This window comes from Achroia grisella, unplaced genomic scaffold, assembly GCF_030625045.1.
Source record: "Achroia grisella isolate CSIRO2021 unplaced genomic scaffold, CSIRO_AGI_Agris_v1 utg3654, whole genome shotgun sequence".
NCBI lineage: Eukaryota > Metazoa > Arthropoda > Insecta > Lepidoptera > Pyralidae > Achroia > Achroia grisella.
In genome coordinates this window covers 380,516-407,547 of record NW_026712822.1, presented here as the reverse complement: position 1 = coordinate 407,547, position 27,032 = coordinate 380,516, and the positions used below count along the sequence as shown (strand labels likewise).

The 27,032-nt window shown below is 32.9% G+C and overlaps 1 protein-coding gene across 1 annotated transcript in view; it reads right to left on the bottom strand.

Moving 5' to 3' along the window:
* Positions 1-26,625, bottom strand: part of LOC131844030 (ran-binding protein 9) — a 64,478-nt gene extending 37,853 nt beyond the window's left edge. The window contains exon 1 of the mRNA XM_059192815.1: positions 26,404-26,625. Coding sequence (XP_059048798.1) covers positions 26,404-26,596 — 193 coding nt within the window. The 5' untranslated portion in view covers positions 26,597-26,625. The remainder of the gene's footprint in view (positions 1-26,403) is intronic.
* Positions 26,626-27,032: the final 407 nt, after the last annotated feature.

The following is a 27,032-nucleotide window of genomic DNA, read 5'->3' as shown; positions in this document are numbered from 1 at the left end:
ATGAATGTATACAAAGCCAGTGATAGCTCGCTAACGCTCAATAAATATGATTTAACAAATGTGTTTGAATTTATTTAAAGGTAATTCCAGTATATATAAATTCAATTTCAAGAATAATTTATTTCTGGAGGACATTTTAGCCGCTTATGAATGTCAAATTTTTTATATATACTTTTTCCCTACCATGCATTTCAGTATACAGATCCAATTGAGAAGTAATGGCAAGACACAATTGAATTTCTTCATTTTTTTTAAATGCCAGTTTATTTAAAATACACTATATACAAATATATATATACTAGCTGTGACCGCAAGTTCGTTCGCACAGCGCACGTAACGAAAGCCTTCAAATATGAATAATTTTCCCCATTCTTGCAACATTTTTCACTGATGCTTCGCTCCTATTGGTCGTAGCGTAATGTTATATAGCTTAAAGCCTTCCTCGACAAATGGACTATCCAACACAAAAAGAATTTTCAATTCGAACCCGTAGTTCCTGAGATTTGCGCGTTCAAACAAACAAACTCTTCAGCTTTATAATATTAGTATAGAGATACATATCTATAATATAAAAATGAATCACTAAATGTGTTGGTAAGCGCTAATCTCGAGAACTACTGAACCGATTTCGATAATTCTTTTTTTAGAATATTTCTTGAGGTACGAGGATGGTTCTTACGGAGAGAAAAATTTTAAAAATTGCCTAAAAATGCCTAAAAACAACGCTTTTCTGTAATCCCATACAAACGATTCTTAATGATACTTAAAAGTCAATTTGAACTTTAATACCATACCATAAAGTTCAAGTGTAAGTAGAGAGGTTCCGGGAAGGCATGTGACAATATTAGTCAAAAACAGGTGGTCAGTGGTAAAATAAATTTATAATTCAAAGCATCCATTACCTATATGACGTCTCGTAAATGCAATCAATTGAAATACTATCCGTATTACAATTGATTGCATTTACGAGACGTGTACAGTACACGACGAACGTAACCTTGCACAAGTGGACGAGGTTACTGCTGTAATGAAAATCCATTACATCTTCATTAAATACAAACATTATGAGAACAATAATATTATGTAATAATATTTATCCATTCAAATGACCATGTTTGCTGATGGAATATTGCATTGTTTAATTTGTTTCAGAATATATTGTACACAGATTTTAATAATGACGCCACGGAATGTTCTAGAAGGAGTGCAAAATTGTATATAAAATAACATTGATGTTCCATGCCTGACGTTCCAAATTTGAATTTATATAATTTTATTTTTAAATATATTAAATGGCTATTTGCGATCGCAAACAGACCATATAGACTTATTTTTAATAACAATAAAAACAATGAGAATAATAATAATAAATTAACTTTCATGTCATACAAATATACATAATTCCTCAATATCAATTTTCTATATTAACAATTACAAAAAACAATCATTGTAAAAAACCAGCAAAAGCTGAGTTACTGAGACTATGTACTATGATATTTCTATGTACAATGAGAATAATAATAATAAATTGTGTTTATAAATAATTTTGGGCACATTACATATATAATGGTATATAAAACGTGGTCCACGCAAAACCTTGTTATATCAAGGGCATATCCATCTCGTTATAATACTAGTAAATAACCCTGAATAATTAACACAGCGCCATCTAGTACCACAGTAAGCAGAGCTTGTGTTATGAGTACTAGACTACTGATATAAACACTTAGTCGTATATTCAAATTCAAAATATCTTTATTCATGTAGGTCTATCACTGACTCTTATGATATATCAAATCTACCGTCAGTTCGGAATGATTGAAACTCAGCTCGTATTCTTTTCAAATAAATGTTGTACATGTTTACAATAATACAGATTCATTTAAATTCAAATTTGGAAGAATACAGTGACCTATATATAACCTATATGTAAATACATACACAACATATATAGAAAACACCCAGACTGATTCAAGCAATCATACTCATGAATACACAATGTTTGCACCGAAGAATCGAACCGGCGACCATCGTAAGTAAAGCGGCGTGCTAAACCGCTCGACCACCGAGGCTGTCAAATAACCAGATACAATCCTTCCACTTTCACCGTATCTACGCGTATAGATATAATTCTTCTGTTATATTTTGACACTGACCTCGGCCCTTTAAAAATACTCCCAATTTGGTCGATATACCTATACGCATTCGGCGATATCTCTCCACTTTCTCGAATGCCATCATTTACGAACACCTTTCTTTAATCTCATTTCATATATCTCGCTACGTGACTAAATCGTATTCATTTCGATTAATATTTATAGAATTACTAGCTACCCACCCCGGCTTTTCTCGGGTGTACATATATTGTGAGTTTGATATCTTATCAGATTACTCTTTATAGAAATAGAAATAGAAATAATCTTTATTCAAATAAACCCATTACAAGCACTTTTGAACAGTCATATTTTGATTCTACCACTCATTCGGAATACAGACTCATCACAAGAAGAATGAGCAAGAAACTTGTGTGTTGCTCTTTTGAATAATCGTGTTTTTGTATAATAATTACACTATAACAAGTAAGAGGCATGCAATAATCAACTTAGAAATCGCTACGTACTCATTATTTTTATTTATATTAGTTTGTTTGTTATATTAGTGTAATCAGATAATATTGTCAGTGCTATGGATTTTAAGTTTTTCTATAAAAACATTATTGTCGTTAAAGAATTCTTAAATTTTATAGTAAGCTTGAATATCTATCTATTGTAGGTATAACTGTCTGGTTTCACTTTAAGGTCACAGTGAACTCAATAAAATATACTACACTAGCTACCCACCGCGGCTTCGCACGGGTGTACATGAATTATACATATAAACCTTCCTCTTGAATCACTCTATCTATTAAAAACCCGCTCCAAATTTTATTGCGTAGTTTTAAAGATTTAATCATACATAGGGAAGGACAGACAGCGACAGCGACATTGTTTTATACTATGTAATGATGATAAACTTTAACAAACAAATTTTTAATTGAAGCTGTTTTCTATCGATTTCAATAAAAGAGGTAGTTTTAAACTTGCCTTTTTTATGTACCTCTAGCTGACCCACGGAACTTCATCTGCATCACTTACATGACCTTTATCATTATATTTCACCCAATTTAGATAATATCTTTTAAAATTATAGCCTATATGTTATTCTGATATATAAGCTATATTACTGTAAAGTTTCATCAAAATCCGTTCAATAGTTTTTGCGTGAAAGAGTAACAAACATCCATCCAAACTCACAAGCTTCGCGTCCATAATATTATTAAGATTAACTGTACCTCTTACAGTACATTTTTTAAACCGAAGGCGATTTTTGTTTAAGATTAACTGTACCTCTTACAGTAGATACTTTTTCAAACCAAAGACGATAATTCACTTGCTTATTACAGCTTCAGGTCCAGATATAATACAGAAGAATCAACAAGAAACTTGATTGCTGCTCATTTAAATTAATGGAACAATATTTTTCAACACACTATCGCGAAGAGATATCGCAATGTTGTACCCTGCAATACCGATACGATTGTTAATGCAACAGATTGCACTTGCCTATGTAGCTCTACGTACTAGCTGATATGTGTAAAATAACATTTATTTAACGTATAATTTGTTAAGTCATAACGGAAATAGTTTGGTTGTAATTTCAAATTCAAAATATCTTTATTCATGTATGTCTACTACAGACTCTTATGATACGTCAAATCTACGGTCAGTTCGGAATGATTTCGAGAAGAACTGACAAGAAACTCAGCTCGTATTCTTTACAAAGAAATGTTGTACATATTTAGAACATTACAGATTAATTTTAAATTCAAATTTGGGAGAATAGAGTAACCATCATGTACTATTGCAAAAGCAAATAATGTAATCAGTGTTTGTATAAGTAAATTATTTTACCTCTCTACTAGACTAATTAGTAGTAAACGCGAAAGTTTAAAAGAAGCTATGATTCTGTTGATAAACATTACAATTTTCAAATACAATAACTAGGATCTGTAATAAATCAAGCAAAAAAAAGTACATAGATAAAAAATACATAACAATATAACCAATTGCAATTCTATAAATTCTATATACCTAAAGCACAAATGTCGTGTCTGCCGAAAGTAAAAACAACAAACAAACAAATACTATTGTACCGACAGCTCCATTCATGACGAGGTAATTAAAGCCAAAATATCAACCAGCAGATCATATTTACTCACGTAAATAAAGTGCAACAGATTATATCTAAAGATGTATACGAAATAAAAGACCGGAATTTAAATTCAAGATTAACGATCCACCAGAATCCAACAGTAATAACGAAATTAATAGAGAACAGAAGGACAGAAGGAAGAAGTAATTTATTTAAATCTGCAGGGAATTATCGCAGATATCGTGTAACATGCAAACCACACAACGCAATCTATTTGACAGCCTTTGTTTTTCTATCTATTGCAAAGTACAAGAAAGATACGCAAGTAATTGTGTTATAAACAAAAATATTAATTTGTTTTTAAGTAATGTCTAATCGTCATCACTATACATAATTCTGTGTGTGTCAGATTGGTAAGCAGGGAGGTTGAAATGTTTTAATAGGGCTTCCTTTATCCGTGAAACCCTAAAAGAAGTCGAGTAAGTTGTTTACCAAAATTACACCTAAAACTAAGTAACTTAATGTCGTTTTCCGCTTCCAATTCCGTCTATAAATCAAACGCTATGAGAACTTTTGAAAACACCCCCTTATTTATTGGCTAGGGTTGAAACAGAAACGGCTTCTGTGAATGGGAATAGAGAGATTTATTCCGCGTTAGATATTGATCGCATCAAATACATTGATTGAGAAATTCCTAGTCCAAAATAAGATGCAAATACTTAGGTACAAAGTTAATCTAAGGTTTCCGAAATCTTGAAACAGAATAATTATAAATATCATCATAATATAAGTAATTAGTAATTTTTATTTATATACCATTTCATAATAATCGAGATGTAAACAAAGCAAAGAGTAAACACCTACTTGAAGAACAAAACAGATGCAGACACAGGGTCAGCCAGTTTAGACACTAGTGGACTGGGCTTAGTATTAAATAATTTCTAAGAACCAACTATTTCCGAGTAACCAACTATCTAAATATTTAGTTAAGTGGACAAGATAATGCCCTTATGCTAATTAGTATTTCACTGAATTTGTATGGTATAACAAATTCAGTGAAATACTAATCAAGATTACGGAAAAAACATTAATCATATGAGCCAAAGACTAGTTAAATTTAAATTATGAGACACTGCCAAATGAATCAGAAAAGCACCTGGCAAGCCTGTACCAGCCAATCGTATTAAACGCGAGGTAACAAATTATCAGACCTACAATGGGCGGACCTTTAGAATTTACGGTTCGGACTTTCACTATTACATTTTTGCATAATTTTATAGTGTCAAACGGCATTCTTTGCTGCGTAATTCTTTGCTAGATGAAGATTATTAAGAAATCTGGAGACAATGTCATATATTTGATGTTCAGGGTCAAAAATTACACTTAGTATTACAAAATTATCTTAGTAAATGCTTGGCTTCGAGTGCGCAATTGCCTTGTGCTGTGTTTGTTACATTACGTACCTTGGAGGTCATTAGAATTAAATATATAAAGAGACATGTTTTTTTCAGAAATGTACTACATACATTCCAGCAAAATTATAAAAACAATGACCTCTAAGTTTATAACTTTTATCCTTAGCTGTGTGGTCTGAGTCACCGAATGAATCAATAAGGGCATTGCCTTTTATATTATTATACTTAAATGCTAAACTTCATGATATTTTAAGATCTTTGTTTACTTAATTTTTCATTTAATTTTGGGATTGTAGGAAACAGAAAAAGCGTTACCTTGTTTATAAATAACTAAATATTTTTAATTACAAACATTTACCCACCCACAGGAACATAATACAGCCACAATTTCCGCAACGTGAATTTAAAATGCAAATATTCATGTTGGATAGAAATAAAATTCAACGAGCACCCAAACAGCCTTTACTACGACTATTGTTCAATGTAAGGAAAACATTTAAAAAGTTACTTTAACCACAGATAATAATGCTCATAATTGAAACGCAGGAGAACGTTGTTGTATAGTATGACAAGGCCGATAGAATAAATATGAGCAAGCGATGTAAACCTTGTCGAATCGAGTTAAGACATAATTTTGTTTGGGAGTGATGTGGGAGAGGAGCGGTGTTGTAGGGGGGGGAGCACGTGGCGACCCGACACAGGCGAGCTTGACCCAGTTAGTAGATGCACCATTTCGGTCCCGTTTCGAAAGCAAGGGCGGTCCTACGGTTCTAATTCAGCGAAGCGATATTCCTTTGTCCTATGACGACCCGCTGGTCCAGTGGCGCTTCAAGACGAAATCAAAACCACTACTGCTTTATTACAAAATCAGACACCTCCACTAATTCTCTATAATGTATTTAACAAGGCAGTTAATAATAGTTAGGCTATTGAAACCATTAAAAACATATAAAACTAAATACACCGAGTAAAAGACCTTGATCGTAAAACGCCCGGTTGAATCAATAATTAAAACAAGTACAAAGACTACAATGTAAATTCTAATTGTAACGTTTATTTTAGAAATATTAAAAACATCTTTGGAACATATTATGTACGTAGCATCTAATCTTGCAAGCTGGCAACTTGCCTAGATCTAGACGTCGCCCCTAATATACAGGACGTCCATTAAATTACCGTCATTCGTAGTTTATTAACGGAACCCACTAGTTGATTTAGAGCTGATGTGAATAGCAATTAATGTGAGTTTTGTAAATAAGCTTTATACAGTCATAATAAACTTGTACAGTCTTAGACGTATTTCATTACAGACAAAATATTCAATGATCTAAAACTACAGGGTCAAATTGGGATCTCAATTAAGAGAACAATTACAATCGATAAGAGATCGATAATAAAGATTAATTAGTAACCTGACAAACTCAGGTTCTTAAGTAAAGATTCATCGTTTTTATAATTTCAAATATCGATTCTGCTAGAAGTTTCTACTATACTCGCTGATTTGAAGATATGACAATACTACGATGAAACAGATAATATTAATAATAACAATACATGTAATGACGTAATACAACAGTACCTTCCAAACAAAATCTACACATGAGGTAATAATATCATATCATAACTCATCAAGATATTAGTAAACTTCTACATTTTACAAATAAAACATTATTTTTAATAACATCTCACAGACATCCAGACTCGAAATCGATCTTAAACTAACCTTCACTATATCTAGGTATCAATGAACAAAGAATGCAATTGGTATCAAAGAACAAAGATTGCAAAGAATGCAATATTGTAGGTATTCGTGTTGTCGTCGTGGGCGCTGAAAAACAATTTGGCTATTTGTTTAGAAAATATTCTGCTGCATTCTTTACACAAATTTTATTTTGCGGAAAGACTTCTACAAAAATGTTCCGCTACTTTCATACCCAAATTTCTTTTGCGCAAATAAAGACCTCTAGAAAAATTATCTGCTACTCTCTTTACGCAAATTTTCATTTGCGCAAATAAAGACTTCTATAAAAAAATTCTGCAACATTTTTCCGTCAAATATTCTTTTTTGGAAAGAAGGACTTTTATAGAACAACTCTATAAAATTGGTTACCATGCCATTATCTAAGATTTACTGCGCAATATAAATAATAATAGGAATAAAGGAACTCGTTTGCATGTTTATATCAACAGTACACTGATAACACGCATGCCGCGATTGCTAACAATGAAATCATATTCCCATTAAGATATAATATCGAATTACATTAAAATAACATAATTTTCAGATTGACTACTATCTAATTCTCTTTCTTTATTATTAATACCTTATAAATTGTCTACGATCATGAAAGAAATGTTTATAATAATAAATTTTATTGATAATTTAGTGTTTACGTTATTACTATTAATTTTTACAATCACATTGTAGGAATCATTTATCAACTGACAAATAGATACAATGTTTATTCTCATTAACATACAAAGCAAGTATTGTGACGTTACAGGTTCAGCATATTGAGAATATAAAAATAGTAGCTTTCTAATAATGTCTACTGAAAATACAAATATTATTTTTCAAAAGCAAGTATTGTTAGATTAGATTCTCAGTCAATGAATCATAAACTAAACCTACTCATAGGCTAAAATAAAGAAAATATATTCTATTGTCCGCTCCACGATATCGTTGTACCTATAGTATATAATAATATAATAATCTCAGGACAATTCACACAGCGCCATCTAGTCCCAAGTTAAGCTATCTAAAGCTTGTGTTACGGGTACTAGATAACTGATACAAGTACATAGATATTTTTTTTTTCGTAAATACATACATATTATACATAGAAAACACCCAGACCGATACAAACAATTATATTCATGAATACAAATGTAGTGGCGTGCGAGGAATTGAACCCACAACCATCGGACGTAAAGCAGTGTGCTAGACCGCTAGACCACCGGTCGTAATTAAAAAATAAACATAAAACTAGGGTTTAGCTTGACGTTTTAAGCAAAAAAACACAGCCCATACAACCACATAGGATGTGTAGTAGTGTCCTCTAAGGAGATATTTTGTTTATGCATGAGTCTAGTTTTACAAACCCTATTAATAATATAATAATTAACCAACAACAAAATTAACTTCGTTCTACAATAGATTTATAATTTCTTCTTGCCACAGATTCAATATTCATTCTTACCATGGACAGATTATAAAGAAATATATTACAAAGAATTGCTCGTCAAAAGGCATCGAAAAAGAATTTAACGAAGTTGTACAACTATAAAAAAATAAGAAACAATATTTTAATACCGTTCGAGAATAACTTGAAATTTTTATACCTTTGATACTCTTTGTCTGATATAATTAAGAATATGGCGCGGCGTACGACTGTAGACGTTTCTATTGTACGCAGTCGATGAACCATGTGCATTGCATCGTGTACCCCGCCCTTACCGATCGGTGAATTACATTCCCACTCATTGTTCTGCTTTGTTTCATTTCAAGTGCATTATATACCCCGATATCTGAGTCTCAACGACTTATTTTATCAAACTTATTATAAATTTTGTAATGACATATTGTAATGGGTGAAAACTGTGATCGGTACAGCCTATGCTGTAAATAATATAATTGACGTTGTGGAGTAATCTGAAACAGTCATGCTCGCTATAAAGTTCGGAATTGTGGCGGCGTGGTGGGCCGGGTCGATGTGTCCCTCAAATATGGCTGGCTCATCCGTCATACTCGTGAACGGGTGCTGCTTGTGGGGACTGGTCTGTTCAGGTTGCGAACACTGATTAAATTTTTTGTGCTTTGTGATAGCATATGCTGGTGGTCGCTCAATTCTCCCAAATTTGAATTTTAATGACTGTGTATTATTATAAACATGTTTCACTATTGAAAAAAATACGAGCTGAGTTTCTTGTCAGTTCTTCTCATCTCGATATCATTCCGAACTGACGGTAGATTTGACATATCATAAGAGTCTGTACTATTACAGATATATATATTACAGATATTATATATATTACAGATAGGTCTATACCTACATGAATAAAGATATTTTGAATTTTGATTTTGTTTTTTTGATGTCATTTGCTAAGATAAAGAGCACTACTAATATTACACTAAAATTTCAAAATGGCGTCTTATAGAAAATGTCTACATCAGCAGAATCCTTGAATGTGATCAAATAAAAGATGTCAAAGTATATTCATGAACATGGTACATTCAAATGTAAGAAAATGTTAACAGAGAGTGAATTTGTACAAAGATTTCTGCGAGGAAACCTACTCTAAATTTATTCACTTAATTCTGCTGCCAGCAGTATGTTTTACAAGCTGTGTTCTGGTTTAAAAGGCAGTAAATTTACAAACTACTTAGGTATACCAAGCTGTGCCTAGGAATTGCAACACATGAGTCACGCGGGCGTCACAAATTATTTTCAGAACAATATCAAGGTATGATATTGTTCATGTATATAGACGGCAATTACTACATTCCAGATTCCATCTAGGGATCGACAGCTTGTTTGCAATTACAAATACAAAACAAAAACATTAAAATGGTAAATACATAATATCTGTACAGGACTCATTACATTCGGGCCGCTGGCTGGTACGACTATTCCTTATCTATGCATACATATAAATAAAATTGGAGTGTCTGTAATATTGAAATAACCGTTTTTTACTACATGCATATGAATGTGTATACGGTACATATACCAAAATAACATTTTTTACAATTTTTGTCTGTCTGTCTGTCGGTCTATTTGTTCCGGCTAATCTCTGAAATGGCTAGACTGATTTTATCGGGATTTTTTTGCCAGGTAGCTGATGTAATAAGGAGTAACTTAGGTTACTTTTATTTTAGAAAAATAAAGTCAAATTCCACGCGGACGAAGTCGCGGAAACAGGTAGTTTTTAAATATTTATATTTTATATCAGTTGCTATGGTTTTGTTATTCCTTCTATTATTCTTGCTATTGCTCTTGATTTCATATAGTTTGTTACGATATATTTTTATAATATACTATTACTGTTACATATTGCATCTTTAATTACCGCCATCGTTGGCTGCACCGACCCCAGCCTCCTATAAACAGTTCCACACAATATCTATTTGCAGTTAATACGAATTGATCCAATTCATTGTTGTTCCAAGTTACGCCACGCCGCCAGTTGTCTGTTCTCTATATGCAGTAAACGGTAATTGAGATAGCAAAACATATTTACAAAACTAATGCGAACTAGAACGTTAGGACAGGTGAACGACCAAAACGTCAGAATGACGTTTTGGTCGTTTTTCTTAGCTCTGTAGAATACTTGTTTGTATTCTACAGAGCTAAGAACAAATAAGAAGCAACAATTTATTTTGGAACATCCATAATTAGAGATGTGCTAACTCGTAATAAACATAACTCGAGTTGACTCGAGTTACCTGGTATAGTTTTTTTTTATTTTATTTATCTATTAGAACAAATCTAATATTTTTGGCCGCAGCTAGCCTTGAAAGCTTCACCGAACCATAGGGGGCGAGTAGAAATAGCACTTCAAAGCCTCGGAAGGACTTATGGAACGCATAATCATTTTAATGCTAACATAACCGGATGAATATGCGAAAAAAAATTATAACAACCTCCAATCAATTTTGAAAACGAGTGAAAATTGTATGATATGAACGATCGGAAAATTTCATGTCATTGTCGGTTCGACGACAGAATCATGCTCTCGCTCTTTCACTTGATTCGTTCATTTACCAGTTGAATTCTTCCAACTCGAGTTGGCAGAATTCAACTCGAGTTAACTCGAATTCACCGCAACTCGAGTTAACTCGAGTTGACACATCTCTATTCATAATTAGTGGAAGATTTCTGAATACTCTATACACATCTTCCATATTTGTCCCTTTATATACCATACCTCAATACCGTTTACACCCTCAATCTATCAATAATGAATTATATAGGAAAAACTATGACAGTGATATCAGTTGGGGGTTAATAGAATAGGCAATTTGGTCAATTAACAAAAATACTTTCATTATTCACAACATATGTATATTAACGTTTCTTGGAAACTGGGATTGAGGCCGAAACTGAAGCCTGCTGCGACTTAGCATTTTAGCCAATTATGAACATTAGTCTTTTCTTTTATTATCCGAAGGTACGCAACCTTCTGATAATAAAAGAAAGAAGAAAGAAAGAAGTTCATATCACGTCGGGGTCACCACTTTCACAGGTCTAAGATATCACTTATGTACTATGAATGGAAGGTTCTCCTATTTATATATATTGCGTGTTCTGGTGTGGTGTCATGAGCTTTACCAAATAGAAACACATTTATATTTTATCACGATTGTAATACGACAATACGGGAGTACATCGTATATCTGACTGGGGAGGGACGTGTAGTAGGTGCGCTGTGCAACGCGATGTAATTCAATCTCTGTACTATGACGACCTCGGTGGTATAGCGGTCTAACACACCGCTTTACGTCCGATGGTCGCGGGTTCGATTCCTCGCACGGCACAAACATTTGTATTCATGAGTATGATTGTTTGCATCAGTCTGGGTGTTTTCCATGTATAATATGTATGTATTTACGAAAAAAAAAATATATGTATGTACTTGTATCAGTTATCTAGTACCCATAACACAAGCTTTAGGTAGCTTAACGTGGGTCTAGATGGCGCTGTGTGAATTGTCCTGAGACAAAAAAAAAAAAATGCATAATAAGTACAAACGATTTAATATGTATGTGTGTGCATAGCTGATAGAGATATTCAGTGGATTACGTATACAGTTGTAAATATAATTTATTTCGTTCCGATTGCAGTTGCACGTTACACACAAACTGTTACTTAGCAACAATACTTATTTTAAATGTGATGGATTATATTTTTTCTACTTCAATCAATGTGCCTAATACGGTCCCTTAATCCATTACATTTAAGACATTCTACATCTCTACATTTAAATAACATACATAATATAAAACAATATACAGAAGAGTAAACAATAGAACTACTAGCAAAAAACATATCCAAAATTATTCTGTTAAGGGGGCGGTATAGGTCCAACAGAAATTGTTAGTATTTTATCATGTGATAGAGATATTCAGTGGATTACGTATACAGTTGTAAATATAATTTATTTCGTTCCGATTGCAGTTGCACGTTACACACAGACTGTTACTTAGCAACAATACTTATTTTAAATGTGATGGATTATACTTTTTCTACTTCAATCAATGTGCCTAATAATAGCACACCTACACCATCAAAAATTAAATATCAGTTTTATATTCTCTCTATTCCTAACTATGTACCCCACATGGAAAGCTGACCACCAGTCAGCTTTCCTTGTTTTTCTCCGCCACTTTTCCCTGTCCCAAACATCGTCTTCAGAAAACTCGCACTCCACCATATAAAAATATAAGTTTTATATTGTTTTTTAAAATACTTAAATAAATATTGTCCAGGGACAAAGGTAGGCTCGCTCTTGTTATTGGATTCAAATGTAATTCTATACATATAAATATAATTGGAGTGTCTGTTTGTAAAAGCATATGAATATAAATACGGAACATACACCAAAACATTTTTTTACAATTTTTGTCTGTCTGCCTGTTTGTTCCGGCAAATCTCTGAAATAGCTGTACCGATTTTGACGGGACTTTTATTGGCAATGTCTTTTATGTCATAAAAATTATTATTATTATTATTAAAAAAAATCGCGGGTTACAAAATGTTTCCTATTAACCAACTATGTGTTTAACGACGTCAACAGTTCAAAGTATCCTCTAAAGGTATAGGCTATCTAATGTTTATAAATTGGTCAAACAATATTCCGATAATTCATAGTAGTGTTATATCGATAGAAATGATTTATGTTGCGGTCATTCGACCTTACTTGATCGCATTTTTTAAATTGAAATGATTTTATATTGCATCACAACTTCTACAGAAACAATTTCATCTCGTGTTACATTGTTTGTTGTCATAGTTTTCGGAGTAACTTTTATAGTATAGTTTTCCTATTCAGCTTATCAGCACTTGTGTTAACCGTTAACATTGTAAATTGTACGTATCAACAACTATTCTTGATAATATCGTTATAACACAAATATTAACTCAGGTGCAATTAATTAATTCAAAAAGAACAATACTAGTATATTTATGTCGTGTATCTGGGAAACGTTTCTAACGATTTGGAACAAATTTATCGTCATTTATATAAAAAAAATATTGCTTCGTTTCTCTATAAAATATGTAACTTACATAATAATATAATTTTGTATAACGATATCTCTCTCTAATATTTGAGATACTTAAATTGTTGCTATTGGATATTAGCGGAAAGTTACGTGATAAGTCTACGAGGTAACTTTACGAACGCTACCGATTTACCATAAAAATTTAATCGGATTATTTTTCGAGACAAAGAGAACAGTTGACCAAAGCGCAGATACTTAGGTACTAACATTATAATACACTAGCTACCCACCCTTCGCACGGGTGTACATTATATATATAAACCTTCCTCTTGAATCACTCTATCTATTAAAAATAACAGCTTTAAAATCCGTTGCGTAGTTTTAAAGATTTAAGCATACATAGGGGCGGACAGACAGCGACAGCGTCTTTGTTTTATACTATGTAATGATATACATATTAACACAGGTAAAATAAATATATAACAAGAATTCCAATCATTCAAATGATCTTTACTTCATCATTACTTAGGGCCTATTTTTGATGCTGACAGACCGAAAACACCTTCCTAAAGGAATATCATCATTGTAATCCATCAATAAAACATGACCTTATAACATCAGTCAAAGATGGTTCAAGTATAGATCAGGTTAAAGTATACGAATTAACCAAAGTAGCAAATTCATTAGAAATTAACCACGATGATTCCCACACCAGACCGCGTTGACGGCCCAGCAGGATACATCGTCTCTTGTCCCTATTATTAACAATTCCCCATCCCTCCCCCTATAAAATAGCATACGTGGATATAGAGGGGTCATCGGTTCAATGTCCTTATGCATGAAATTAATTGGCCCTACCGAGGACTGTGAATGGGTCCCTTCATTCATAAGCTACGACCCTAATATGTTGTGAACGAGAAGGGAACTCGGTACAAGTCAAAGGAATTCGCTTTGTTCCAGGAAACTACTTTTATCGTGACGACATTGTTATAGTACAAAAACAGGCATAGATTCAATCGATTAGAAAAATCTCTTGAACCATATTGGATTGTTTTTGTTCTCAAAAAAATCTGGAGTTTTAGCAAAATTGAGGGCCGGGTTTTCTCATAAACTTAAAAGTATATATCAGCGGATAACTGGATTTAAATACAAACAAATAAGCATAGCTACCTATGCAAAATACAAACGAAAAATTTATCCATATACTTTTATATAAGAAATGATCAAACTATTTCTAAATACCTTCAACCTTGCTTGTTTTGGGCCCTGTTGGCGTATAGATAGGCCTCAGTATCCTGGTTTAAGGACCTAGTTTGATAATAGCTTGACTCTTATTATTACTATTCATCTTCGCACGGAGATCTGCACGTAATGTAACATAAAATACAAGCTAAATTCGCCTGTACACTCATTAATATTCAGTCGTTAACTCGCGCCTAATTTATTCGAAGGTTACTTCATCCGGAGAAGGCAAAAAAATATTATGGGCGTCGCCATAGAAACGCAACTAGGATTAATTTAGACGTTGTGTACAATTGTATAGATATTAAAGGTCATATGCTAGCAAACATTACGGTTTTAGCACCACCGATGGACTATTTTCCTGCTGTTCTAGAGCTCGATCTAAACAATTTCAAATCGCACACAAACAAACTTCAGTAGCAGAGATCTGATGTATATATATGGAATTTAGACTCCATGTACCATGAGAACAATATGGACGCTGTTACAACAAAATTTTCCTGAGATAACAATATAAATCGATCTTACGAGCCTACAATTCTCCGTTTACTTAATAAAAGGAGTCTTCAAACTAAGGTCACGCCAACAAACCTGTGGGTGTAGCAACTAGAATTGAGACTGAATTAATACTAAAACATTATAATCGAATAGAACTATTCTATCGATACTAATATTGTAGCTAAATCCGAAAGTTTTTCTGTTACCTTTTTACCACACGGTTTACTAAACAGCTGATCGGATCTTAATGAACTTTGATACGAAAATAAATGGTATTTATACTACGTACATAGGCAATCTTTTATCTCGAAACAATGTCAAAGGGTGATGAAAATGTGTGTAGATGAAATCACAAGTAACAGGAAGTTACGTGCAAATCAAAACGTATGTGGTATGTAATAACAAGATTTATAGTGTATAACTGCAATGGTTATTAGTAAAACAACTCATCCGGACAACGGCGGCGAGGATCGACGTAAACAGGCGTTTAGATAAAAACAAGTTAAGCGGAAACACTTGCAGTTTATGTAGACAATTATGTGTTATTTTAACCACAACAGTAACATTCTACACACGAAGTATATTGTATTAATAGAATCAAATGTTAACATACTACCTCACATACATTCCTGAGGATGGGAAACTAGTGGTCAATTGCTGGCACCATGTCAGATCAACCAAACTCGGTCTCCCTTAAAATCGTAGTGGCTAAAGTCTGACGAGTTTGTTAATTTGACTTCATCATCCACCGGTGCCCCGCCAGCAAATACCGTTAGCGCAGGCGGGTGGCCTATTCCATCTTCTTGGATGAAAAGAACCTTTTAGATATATAAAATTCGGATCTGGTGGCAATCTGTGCCAATTAATATATCAGACTCTAGTGATTGAAACACTATAATGGCAAACCAAACAAACCTAAGAGTAAAACTAATATATGGGCAGGTCAAGTGTTGTATCTACAACAACGTCAATAGTGGCCCGAGACTCTTGCTACGTCTTGTACAATTACAGTTATGATAGTTGTAATCCCTTCTAGGCCAGACATTTGTTTAAATATATATTTTTTTAATTAGTTAGCAAATTTAAAAATTAGCTTAATTACGATTTCAGCTACTTTTAGCATTCCGGTAGAAACTAAAGCGACGTCTGAAATTAGAAATCCGAATGTAACGAACTAAGAAATGACTAATGTCAAAATTTCGTCAGAAATTTCAGACAATTTCCTCTACAAAGTTTATTTGTTCCGGCTGTATATACTTTTATCTGTTGAACAAATCATAGTAAACAGAAAAATATAGGTGATGAAAGAATAACAATCAAGTGGTAACAAAAAGCCGTCCCAACATGGTCGGGTCAGGCTGAAGCCTGGACCTAACTGGTTCCTAGGGTCATTCGCCTCAAATAGCCGGGAGACTGAACGCTATTTCTAGGAAACGGGGAACACAGGTAAATATTGAAACGGTAAGTAGTTTTTGACTATAATTTGGAACTTGCGTAGCCTTTGTTATAAAAAAAATATATAGCACTACACTCACTAAAATATTCCTTCAAGTCTATCATAGCAGATGAGGTAGTCAGAGGTATTGTCAACAGTCGATGTCGTCGTGACCAACGCTTCGCTTGACACGCCCACATTAGGTATTCGTTTCATTGATTTTTACATCAGGAAATTCCGTTATAGAGGCCCTTTCGCCGAATGCGTACTCCTACCGGATAAAAACCTGATGGTACCTCTCAGTTCATGGTGGGTCTGGACGTGGGTATATGATTCTTCCACGACACTGAGGGTGAAGTTACCGCTGACAAAGATGGAATTTTGCGGGGACTATGTTTCTTCCCCGAGGATGGGTGCGGGTGATCCAACCGCTAACAATGGATGAATGGATTTTTTATCATTCTCCTAGACGTCTTTAACATAATTTGACGAAGGAACCCCAAAGACTAAATTCAGCAAAACCTAAGATATATTTATGACAACCTCGGTGGTCTAGCGGTCTAGCACACCGCTTTACGTCCGATGGTCGCGGGTTCGATTCCTCGCACGGCACAAACATTTGTATTCATAAGTATAATTGTTTGTATCGGTCTGGGTGTTTTCTCTTGTATAATATGTATGTATTTACGAAAACAAAAATTATCTATGTATCTGTATCAGTTATCTAGTACCCATAACACAAGCTTTAGATAGCTTAACTTGGGGCTAGATGGCGCTGTGTGAATTGTCCTGAGATTATTATTATTATTTATGATCCACGTCTATGCAGAGGACCTTGTGCAACACAAAATATAAGAGCGTTCTAAAGGTACCACTACACTTGACACTGCACTCCAGAAACAAAGTAAAACGACTTATAAAATGTGAAAACGCCCTCAAGTCAAGTAAGGAGGGAATATATTGTTTTATAAGTGGAAATTTACGTAAAATGCGAACAATGATAAGATGTAATGGAAAAACGGGAAACCGTACCAACACAACACAGAGACTCATGAAGGGATAACTAATGAAGACATTACTCTTTATTATTTATTGTACACACACACAGTAAATAAAATTATAACAATAAATGTAATACAAGGGCGAGCTTATATCTAAAAAGAGATTTCTTCCAGCAGACCTAGAAAATGTTATAGGATAGTGTATTAAATAGAATAAATAATGATATTAACTGTATCAATAGACACATATATATATATGAATATATAGACATACTTAAATAGTACATTAATAAATTATAAGACATAAGTTAAAATGTAATTATAATATATAAATAAATATAAAAATACGTAAGCATTGCGAAAGATAATACGTTTTTAATCAGCTTTTGAATTTTCCAATACTAGAGCTGGCGCGTAGTTCGTGAGGTAAAGAGCATTATTGTGAATAGAAACTATCTACAACATATTCAAATAAACTTTATAATATAAGCACTTCTGAATAATATTTATTTTTTCTTTCGCCTCATTCAGAATGAAATTTCAGCCGACAACAATGGGTATGAAATTCAATATCAGACGTTCTATTTACAAAAAATAATAGACTTTGTATTGTTCTTACAATAAAAACTATCAGACAGAACAAAGAATGAAGAAATAAAAGAATTTCAGATGTTCCCTAGCAACCGGCCCCAGCATCATGCTAGCTGATGTGTGAAGCTGGGGCCGGTGGGATGTGGGGAGCTCCGTAACCGAAACTGTCGGATATCCGATATAAAAAAAATATTCGAAACCGTAACCGAATCCGAAATAAAAGTTTCGGATAATATCGGATAAGCCTAATTGAGACACGTCCTGTAACCATTTTATTAGCTACTTGTATTTCACTTTTGAAATTCCTTAAAAAATTTATATCCGTAACCGAAATTATCCGAAACTAACGGATAATCCAAAATAATTTCATATCCGCATCCGTATCTGTATAATAATCATTCCTATATCCAAAACCTATACGAATCCGAAATTTCATATCCATAACATTGCTTTGGATTATAATATTAATATTAAGGAGTGATTATATAAAGTAATTAATGCAATACGTACAATGGGCATAATCGTATGACAATTTACACATATACCATGTATATGTAATGCACAAGTAGCGTATACCGGGAATTGTAGCTCGTATTGATTTTCAACTATCACAGAACCACTGCATTGCAAAATGCTGACAACTATTATATTACGAACGATTTCAAATTTTCTACTGTTATTTAAGTTTCTTCTTTCTTTCCCTTTATTCATTTAATAGCTGTACCTGCGACTTCGTCCGCGTGGAATTTAACTTTATTTTTCTAAAAAAAAAGTAGCCCAAGTTACTCCTTATTACATCAGTTACCTGCCATTAAAAGTCCCGTCAAAATCGGTCCATCCATTTTAGAGATTAACCGGAACAATCAGACAGACAGACAGACAAACAAACATGGTACAAAATGATATTTTGGTGTATGTACCGTATTTATATTCATAAGTAAGAGAAGAAATACAGTAAGAGACGATTATTTCAATATTACAAACAGACACTACAATTTTATTTATATGTATGTATAGATAAGTATAGGATCACAATAATGAACATGTTAACTCCATGCCTTATTAACTTATTTTCCAATGTAGATTACATTGGCTCATTGGGCTCCCTAAAATATGATCAAGCACAGTGATGGCTGGCTCATACGTCATACTCGTGAACGAGTGCTGCTTGTAGGGACTGTTCTGCTCTAATCACTACAACTGATTTAATCTTACTGTGTATTTACATTTGACCCTAATAAATTAGTGCTAGTTGGTAGTTTGTATTCACACGTTTCGACTTAAAAATGTAAACTTACAACGATTATTTAAAAGAGCAACACACAAGTTTCTTGCTCATTCTTCTTGAGATGAGCAAGCTTTCCGAATGAAGAGTAGATTTTAAAAAATGTGATAACTATTCAAAATTTGCCTTAATTTATTCAGATCCTTTATTTATCCTTTATTCAGATAAATTAAGTTCATCTAAATAAAAGATTTCCCAGCCCATTATTTCGGTTAATAATAAACCAATTATTCGAAACCGAATCATAAATTTAACCAGCCACTCAAAACACTATTTTTATTTGAGTTTCTATTATAAAATATAACGTATATAGTTGCGAGCCTACTCCATATACTTGCGAGCGTATACCGTTAGCGTAACCACAGTAACAGGAAACCTTGCCTAAATTAATTTAATTAAACAAACAGCAATAGATATTCTATTACCAGAATTCCCGAATTAAAAAGAATAGAATATACAATGCTTTATAAAAATAAAATTAAAGTACTTTTAAATAGCCACATATTTTTTTTAATATTTTACTCTCATTTGGAAATCTGTCCCTAGATGAACGAGCAAAAAATCTTACAAATAATAAAATAGAAAATTCTATATTCAAATAAATTTTAGTACCTACTTTTAAAGAGTTCTACTTATTTTTTTAATCTATTGCTGATTCGGATATCACTAATACAAGAACAAGCAAGAAACCTAATGAAAAATGAAGAAACGTAATGAAAAATGAAGACACGTAATGAAATATGACGAAACGTAATGAAATTAAAAACGCACTTTTAAGGCGAATTATATAACTATAAAAATTTTTAAAATAGTTTTCGAAATTTTAAAGGCACCGTAAAAGGTTTAGGTTTATTTTAATAGATGTTGGAGCTGAATTCTATTATAAAAACGTCATAGTACATTCTTAGGGCAAAGCATACTATAGAATCCAGTTATAACGTACAAGTCACGATTGCGTCGCCAAAATAGTTTAAACAAAGCGTTTATTCACAAAACCGTGTTTACTTTTTCTCTATTTAACCGGTTTTAAAACAAATAGGTGTCATTGATTCCAATGATGAAAGAAAAATATTAAGAGATTCTTACACAAAAAGTATATTACCATAATAACAAAATATTTTGTTACTAGCCTTTGCCCGCAGCTTCGCACGCGTTAATTTAGCCCCTTAGGGGTGGAAATTATCAAAATCCTTTCTTAGAGGATGCCTACGTCATCGTAGCTTTATGCATGCAAAGTCTCAGCCCGATCGGTTTAATATTGATTAAGTTTCATACAAACTTCCATCTCCTATTTTATCCCCTTGGGGGTAGAATGAATCAAAATCCTTTCTTAGCGGATGCCTACGTCATAACATCTACCTGCATGCCAAATATCAGCCCGATCCGTCCAGTGGTTTGGGCTGTGCGCTGATAGATCACTATGTCAGTCATCTTTGAGTTATATATATATAGATATAGTATATCTTTTATTGACTTTTTTTAGCAGGTAGCTGATGTAATAAGGAGTAATTTTAAAAAATCATTTTATTTTAGAAAAATAAAGTTAAATTCCACGCAGACGAAGTAGCCGGAACAGCTGGTATACAATATAATAAGTTTTAGGATGTTGTTGAGGCTCTCTCGGTTCTGTAGCGCATGAGAGATGTTTGCAGCAGCGCGGGTACGGGTAGAAGGGTTTCCAGCCATAATGCGCAGAAGAACTGCATCACTGATGTCTAGAATTCGGGGGAGCGCAAACAGCATCCTAACAATTGTAGCAAATATATCTGATTCTCCGCTCCAGAGGCACTGGATATCGTTGCATTGTGGACCCAGTGCTAGAAGCACTAGACGTGGACACAGATATATAATAATATAATAATCTCAGGACAATTCACACAGCGCCATCTAAACCCAAGTTAAGCTAGCTAAATCTTGTGTTATGGGTACTAGATAACTGATACAAATACACAGATATTTTTTTTTGTAAATACATAAATAATATATATAGAAAACACCCAGACCGACACAAATAATCATACTCATGAATACAAATGTTTGTGCCGTGCGAGGAATCGAACCCGCGACCATCGGACGTAAAGAGCTGTGCTAGACCGCTAGACCACCGAGGTCGTCAAATATGAATTAAGTGTATATATCTGTATAATATAAAGTTACTAATATATATTATTAGTAACTTTAAGTTGTTTACTATATGTATATACGTTATATTGTATTTAGCAAACAACTTATAAGTTACTTTAAGTTTAAGTTTACTAACACAATATGGACGTAAACCGAATTAAATAAATAAATAAATTCAGTCAGTTAACTCCCGCAAACCCCACAATTTACCATCAAATTCAAATTCAAAAATCATTTATTTATATAGGACATTTTAGCCGCTTATGAACGTCAAATTTTTTATAATATATTTTTTTCCCTACCACCCAGTTCAGTATATAGATCCAATAGAATAGGAAATCCTTTATAGAAATAAACTTAATTTAAGAACTTTTGAATAGTCGTAACATTTTTTTTAATCTACCGCTTATTCGGAAAGCTGTCTCATCACAAGAAGAACGAGCAAGAAACTTGTGTGTTGCTCTTTTAAATAATCCAATAGAGAAGAACTGGCAAGAAACCCAATTGAATTACTTATATCACATCTATAATATATTCACCTTGGTTTCGCTATCCAAACGGGAATGAATAACAAAGGTCATAATAGTCAGTCACCCCTGGTTAAGTCTAGACGTGGAATTAGGAGTGCAGACCATGCACCCGGTCAACAACCGTCTGCCCGGGTCGATACCCGGCTGCTGACGGTACCTTTGTCTGTCATAGGTCTAGACTAGGGGTCCTGTGGGGTTGATAACACTTATAGTGCATATACGACAATGACCTTTTTTTTTTACTAATATTATAAATGCGAAAGTAACTCTGTCTGTCTGTCTGTCTCGCTTTGACGCCTAAACTACTGAACCGATTTAAATGAAATTTGGTACACAGATAGTTTAGACCCTGAGAAAGGACATAGGCTACTTTTTAATGCGAATAAAGGGTGTAAGGGGTTGAAAGGGGAGATGAAGGGTTCTCCTCGGTAAAGATTCCTCGTTATAGTTTCAAAAATCGTCATTTTTGAATCGCCGTAACAAACAGACAGACAGACAAAAATTGTAAAAAAAAAATATTTTGGTGTATGTACCGTATTTATATTCATATGCATGTAGTAAAAAACGGTTATTTCAATATTACAAACAGACACTCCAATTTTATTTATATGTATGTATAGATAGCTCATGTAGCGCTGTTACAGCTGTATATTTCCTTTTTAGTCATCCTTTCCTTGAAAAGCTAGTGATTCGAAGTTTTAAGCAAACTGGACCATAAATATTTATTGTATACAATCTTTAGTACATACTGAATATTTTTACTATGCATCGATCTTCCTACAGGACTTGTGGAGGACCAAACGGGACAATGCAATAAATATGCAAGAACTCAAATGTAATTCAGTTACATTGTTACTACCTTATTAATTTAATGAGACAATTTGAATTTACAGTTTATTATTATTTCTCATGTATGTTAGTCTATAAAAATAATAATCATTGTTTGGTGATTTTTAACACATCTATTAAAAAGAGCAACACACAAGTTTCTTGCTCATTCTTCTTGTGATGAATCGGCATTTCCGAAGTGGTAGAATCAAAATATGACTATTCAAAAGTGCTTGTAATGAGTTTATTTGAATAAAGATTATTTCTATTTATATTTTACCCATAATGATCAGTCTATTACCCCATCAAAGGGAGATATATAATATATATATAAAGAAATAATAATAATATTTATTCTTGATACACATTTACATTTTAATTTACTGTAGTTCTACACTAGGCTCGCAGGCCTGTATTGTAGAGACTGGAGTGACTTATTATTGTGTACATTTTATAAGATATAACAATGAATCTGATAACATTATTCATTGATATTCCAAGGAGCCATCCAACATACCAATACATGGAGAATTATCTTACTAATATAATATAATATCTTACTAAACACGAAAGTTTGTGAATATGGATGGAGGTAATCTTTCACGCAAATACTGAACGGATTTTGATGAAACTTTACAGTAAGCAAGCTTATATATCAGAATAACATATAGGCTATAATTTAATAATATATTATGTAAATTGGCCGAAATATAATGATAAATGTCAACTAACTGTGATACAGAAACATGAGACAGTTAGTAAAATTCTAAACAACACTATTCAAGTATACATGTTACACCTGACCTGACCTGATATGTCTGTGACAAGATATCACTTACAAACCAAAGTTACTATAAATACTGATAACAGCATTCAAGATATTTCGGGGACCACTGATGTTAATATATCTTATAACTAGCTGTTTCCGCGACTACGTCCGCCTGGAATTTAACTTTATTTTTCTAAAACAAAAGTAGCGTAAGATACTCCTTGTCACATCAGCTACCTGCCAAAAAGTCCCGTCAAAATCGGTCCAGCCATTTCAGAGATTAGGCGATTTTCAAAAATTGTAAAAAATTATATTTTGGTGTATGTACGGTATTTATATTCATATGCATGTAGTAAAAAACGGTTATTTCAATATTACAAACACACTCCAATTTTATTTATATTCATAGATGTATAAATTACAAAATTTAAAAAAAAATGAACATATTTTTACAGGTACCACATTACCTTGTAAATATAGAGAAAAAAGAAAATTAACAGATTCTTAATATGAGTCTCCCATGAAGGATTTCCTTATATAAACCTAAAAGTATATATTGAAAGGATGTGAAAGTCTTGCCCCTACCATAGCCATCATTTATACCCAGTAAATAAAGTGAAATTCCATCCACCGCAATGCAGAGGCATTGCTATCTATTAATGTGGTGTTTTTCCTTTTTTATGGATGACAATGGAATGGTGCACCTGCCTGCGCTAATGGTTTACGCTGGCGGACCAGCAGTGGAGGATTACAAGATGAGCATAAGGTCAGGTCAGTTAGCCCATCGTGATAAATTCATCAGGAATTTATCACAATGGTTTCCAGGAGGAACCGCATGGAGGTCGACCTGATATGGTACATTGCTTGCAATAAGATCATCAGTCCACATTACTAACAATCCCATTTCCCCCCATTGATGTTGTGTTGAACAACCCCATCTGAGATAAAAGTCTTGGCAGTATGTTTTCATATTTAAAAAAATACTTCAAATCTATTACAATATTGTATAGATAGAACATCTCAATTGTGTACACTTATTTATCATAGATATGCTCATAAAATCCTAGGCTGATTTTTAATTTTTTACAGCTATAAAAGCTGCTATGATGTACTAAAGTGGTGAAATAAAACATCTTATTTGTGTATGCTCATTTATCATAGATATGCTCATAAAATCCTAGGCTGATTTTTAATTTTTTACAGCTATAAAACGCTACTATAATGTGCTAAAGTGGTGAAATAAAACATCTTATTTGTGTATGCTCATTTATCATAGATATGCTCATAAAATCCTAGGCTGATTTTTAATTTTTTACAGCTATAAAACCTGCTGTTATGTACTAAATTGGTTAGATAATTATACAGATTTGTGTCTCAATACGCGTTTTAGTGAGTATATAATAGTGACATTATTTGTGAATAACATGGGCTGTATTCCAAACAAGCAATGTCACATAATATGACTAGTGTGTAATAATTTGGTATTAACTCTGCTGTTCCTTTCACTCTAGCTATTTTCCTAATTTGAAGGAATGAGACAAAACACAAATAACTTCATATATAGGTAAACATAAAGATCGATCCAAATTATTTTTAAAATGTACCTACTTTTTAATCTTAATATCAAATATTAAAATGTTTACCATTTTCGGACTCAATCACTCGTAAGTGAGAGGGCAGATTATAATGCAATTTGGTACACGTATAGACCATATACTGTATTAACAAATATGATTGTTATAAAACGAATTCACGCAGACAAAGCCGTGGGAATACAACTGTTATAACATAAACAAAAAGTTATAATATTTATAGAAGGCATTTAGTATTATTGTTAATTTTAGTACTAACTCTATGATTATAACTTAAATATTACGTGCAGATCAATTAACAGCGAAAGATAAGACTACTCATAATTAATTACGTACTTTATTCACTCTTTTAGTCTGCCATTTTATAGGAGAAGAGACCTTGTTTACTATAAAATTTAACGACATTCGTCACGTTATATACTCAAATTACGTTTTTAGAACGATATAATTAGCAATCATTTATTTTTTCTTGTTGTTACAAAATATACGATCAGCTGATTTCTTTGTTTGACTATGCCAGCAAATAGCACCATACTACGAAATGTTTATGACACGTCAGACAATTCCCGTATTACGTAAACCACGGAACTATTGACATACCCTTAAAAATCGAGTCCATTTATATAACATATAGTTTCGCAAAATATTAACGTAAAAACAAACCTTGATGGTTCTTACCTTTATAGTGGACTCGAAGATTATTTTGCGATAAACCGATGTAACTAAACTTGTCCTTAGTACTCCATGATCTCGGCAATGGAGTTTCATCTTCATTTACATTAGGATAAAGTAATTTTAAACGATCTACAGTATCACTTTGCACTTGATTTTGGGAATCCATCGTCCCCCGTCCACTACCTATCGCAGCCATTTCTAATTTCTGTATTTCATGTCAGTGACGTCACATCCACTAGTTACTATATTTACACATAGGTGGCAGCACTTGAAATTCAAGGAATCACAGACTAGAAAATCGTAGAATCATAGACATACAGAAAACGTAACAATATATTTTTTTTATTTAACTTCTTATTGCAAAATATTCAGAAACAACAAAATTAATGATTAGAATTATATAGAACATATTATTTCTGTAAAAGTCATTTAATTAAGACATAAGTAATAGAAATCACAATATATCTATGCATTTTTTTTCGGACTTCCATACCTACCCTGAAAAGATAATCACCACAGAAACTAATGCTAACCACTTCAAAGATAACGATTTTAGCAGAATATATTCTTAGAATCTACTTAGTGGAAAGAATATACGAATTAGGCAACAAATCAATCTCAAATTCACCCAT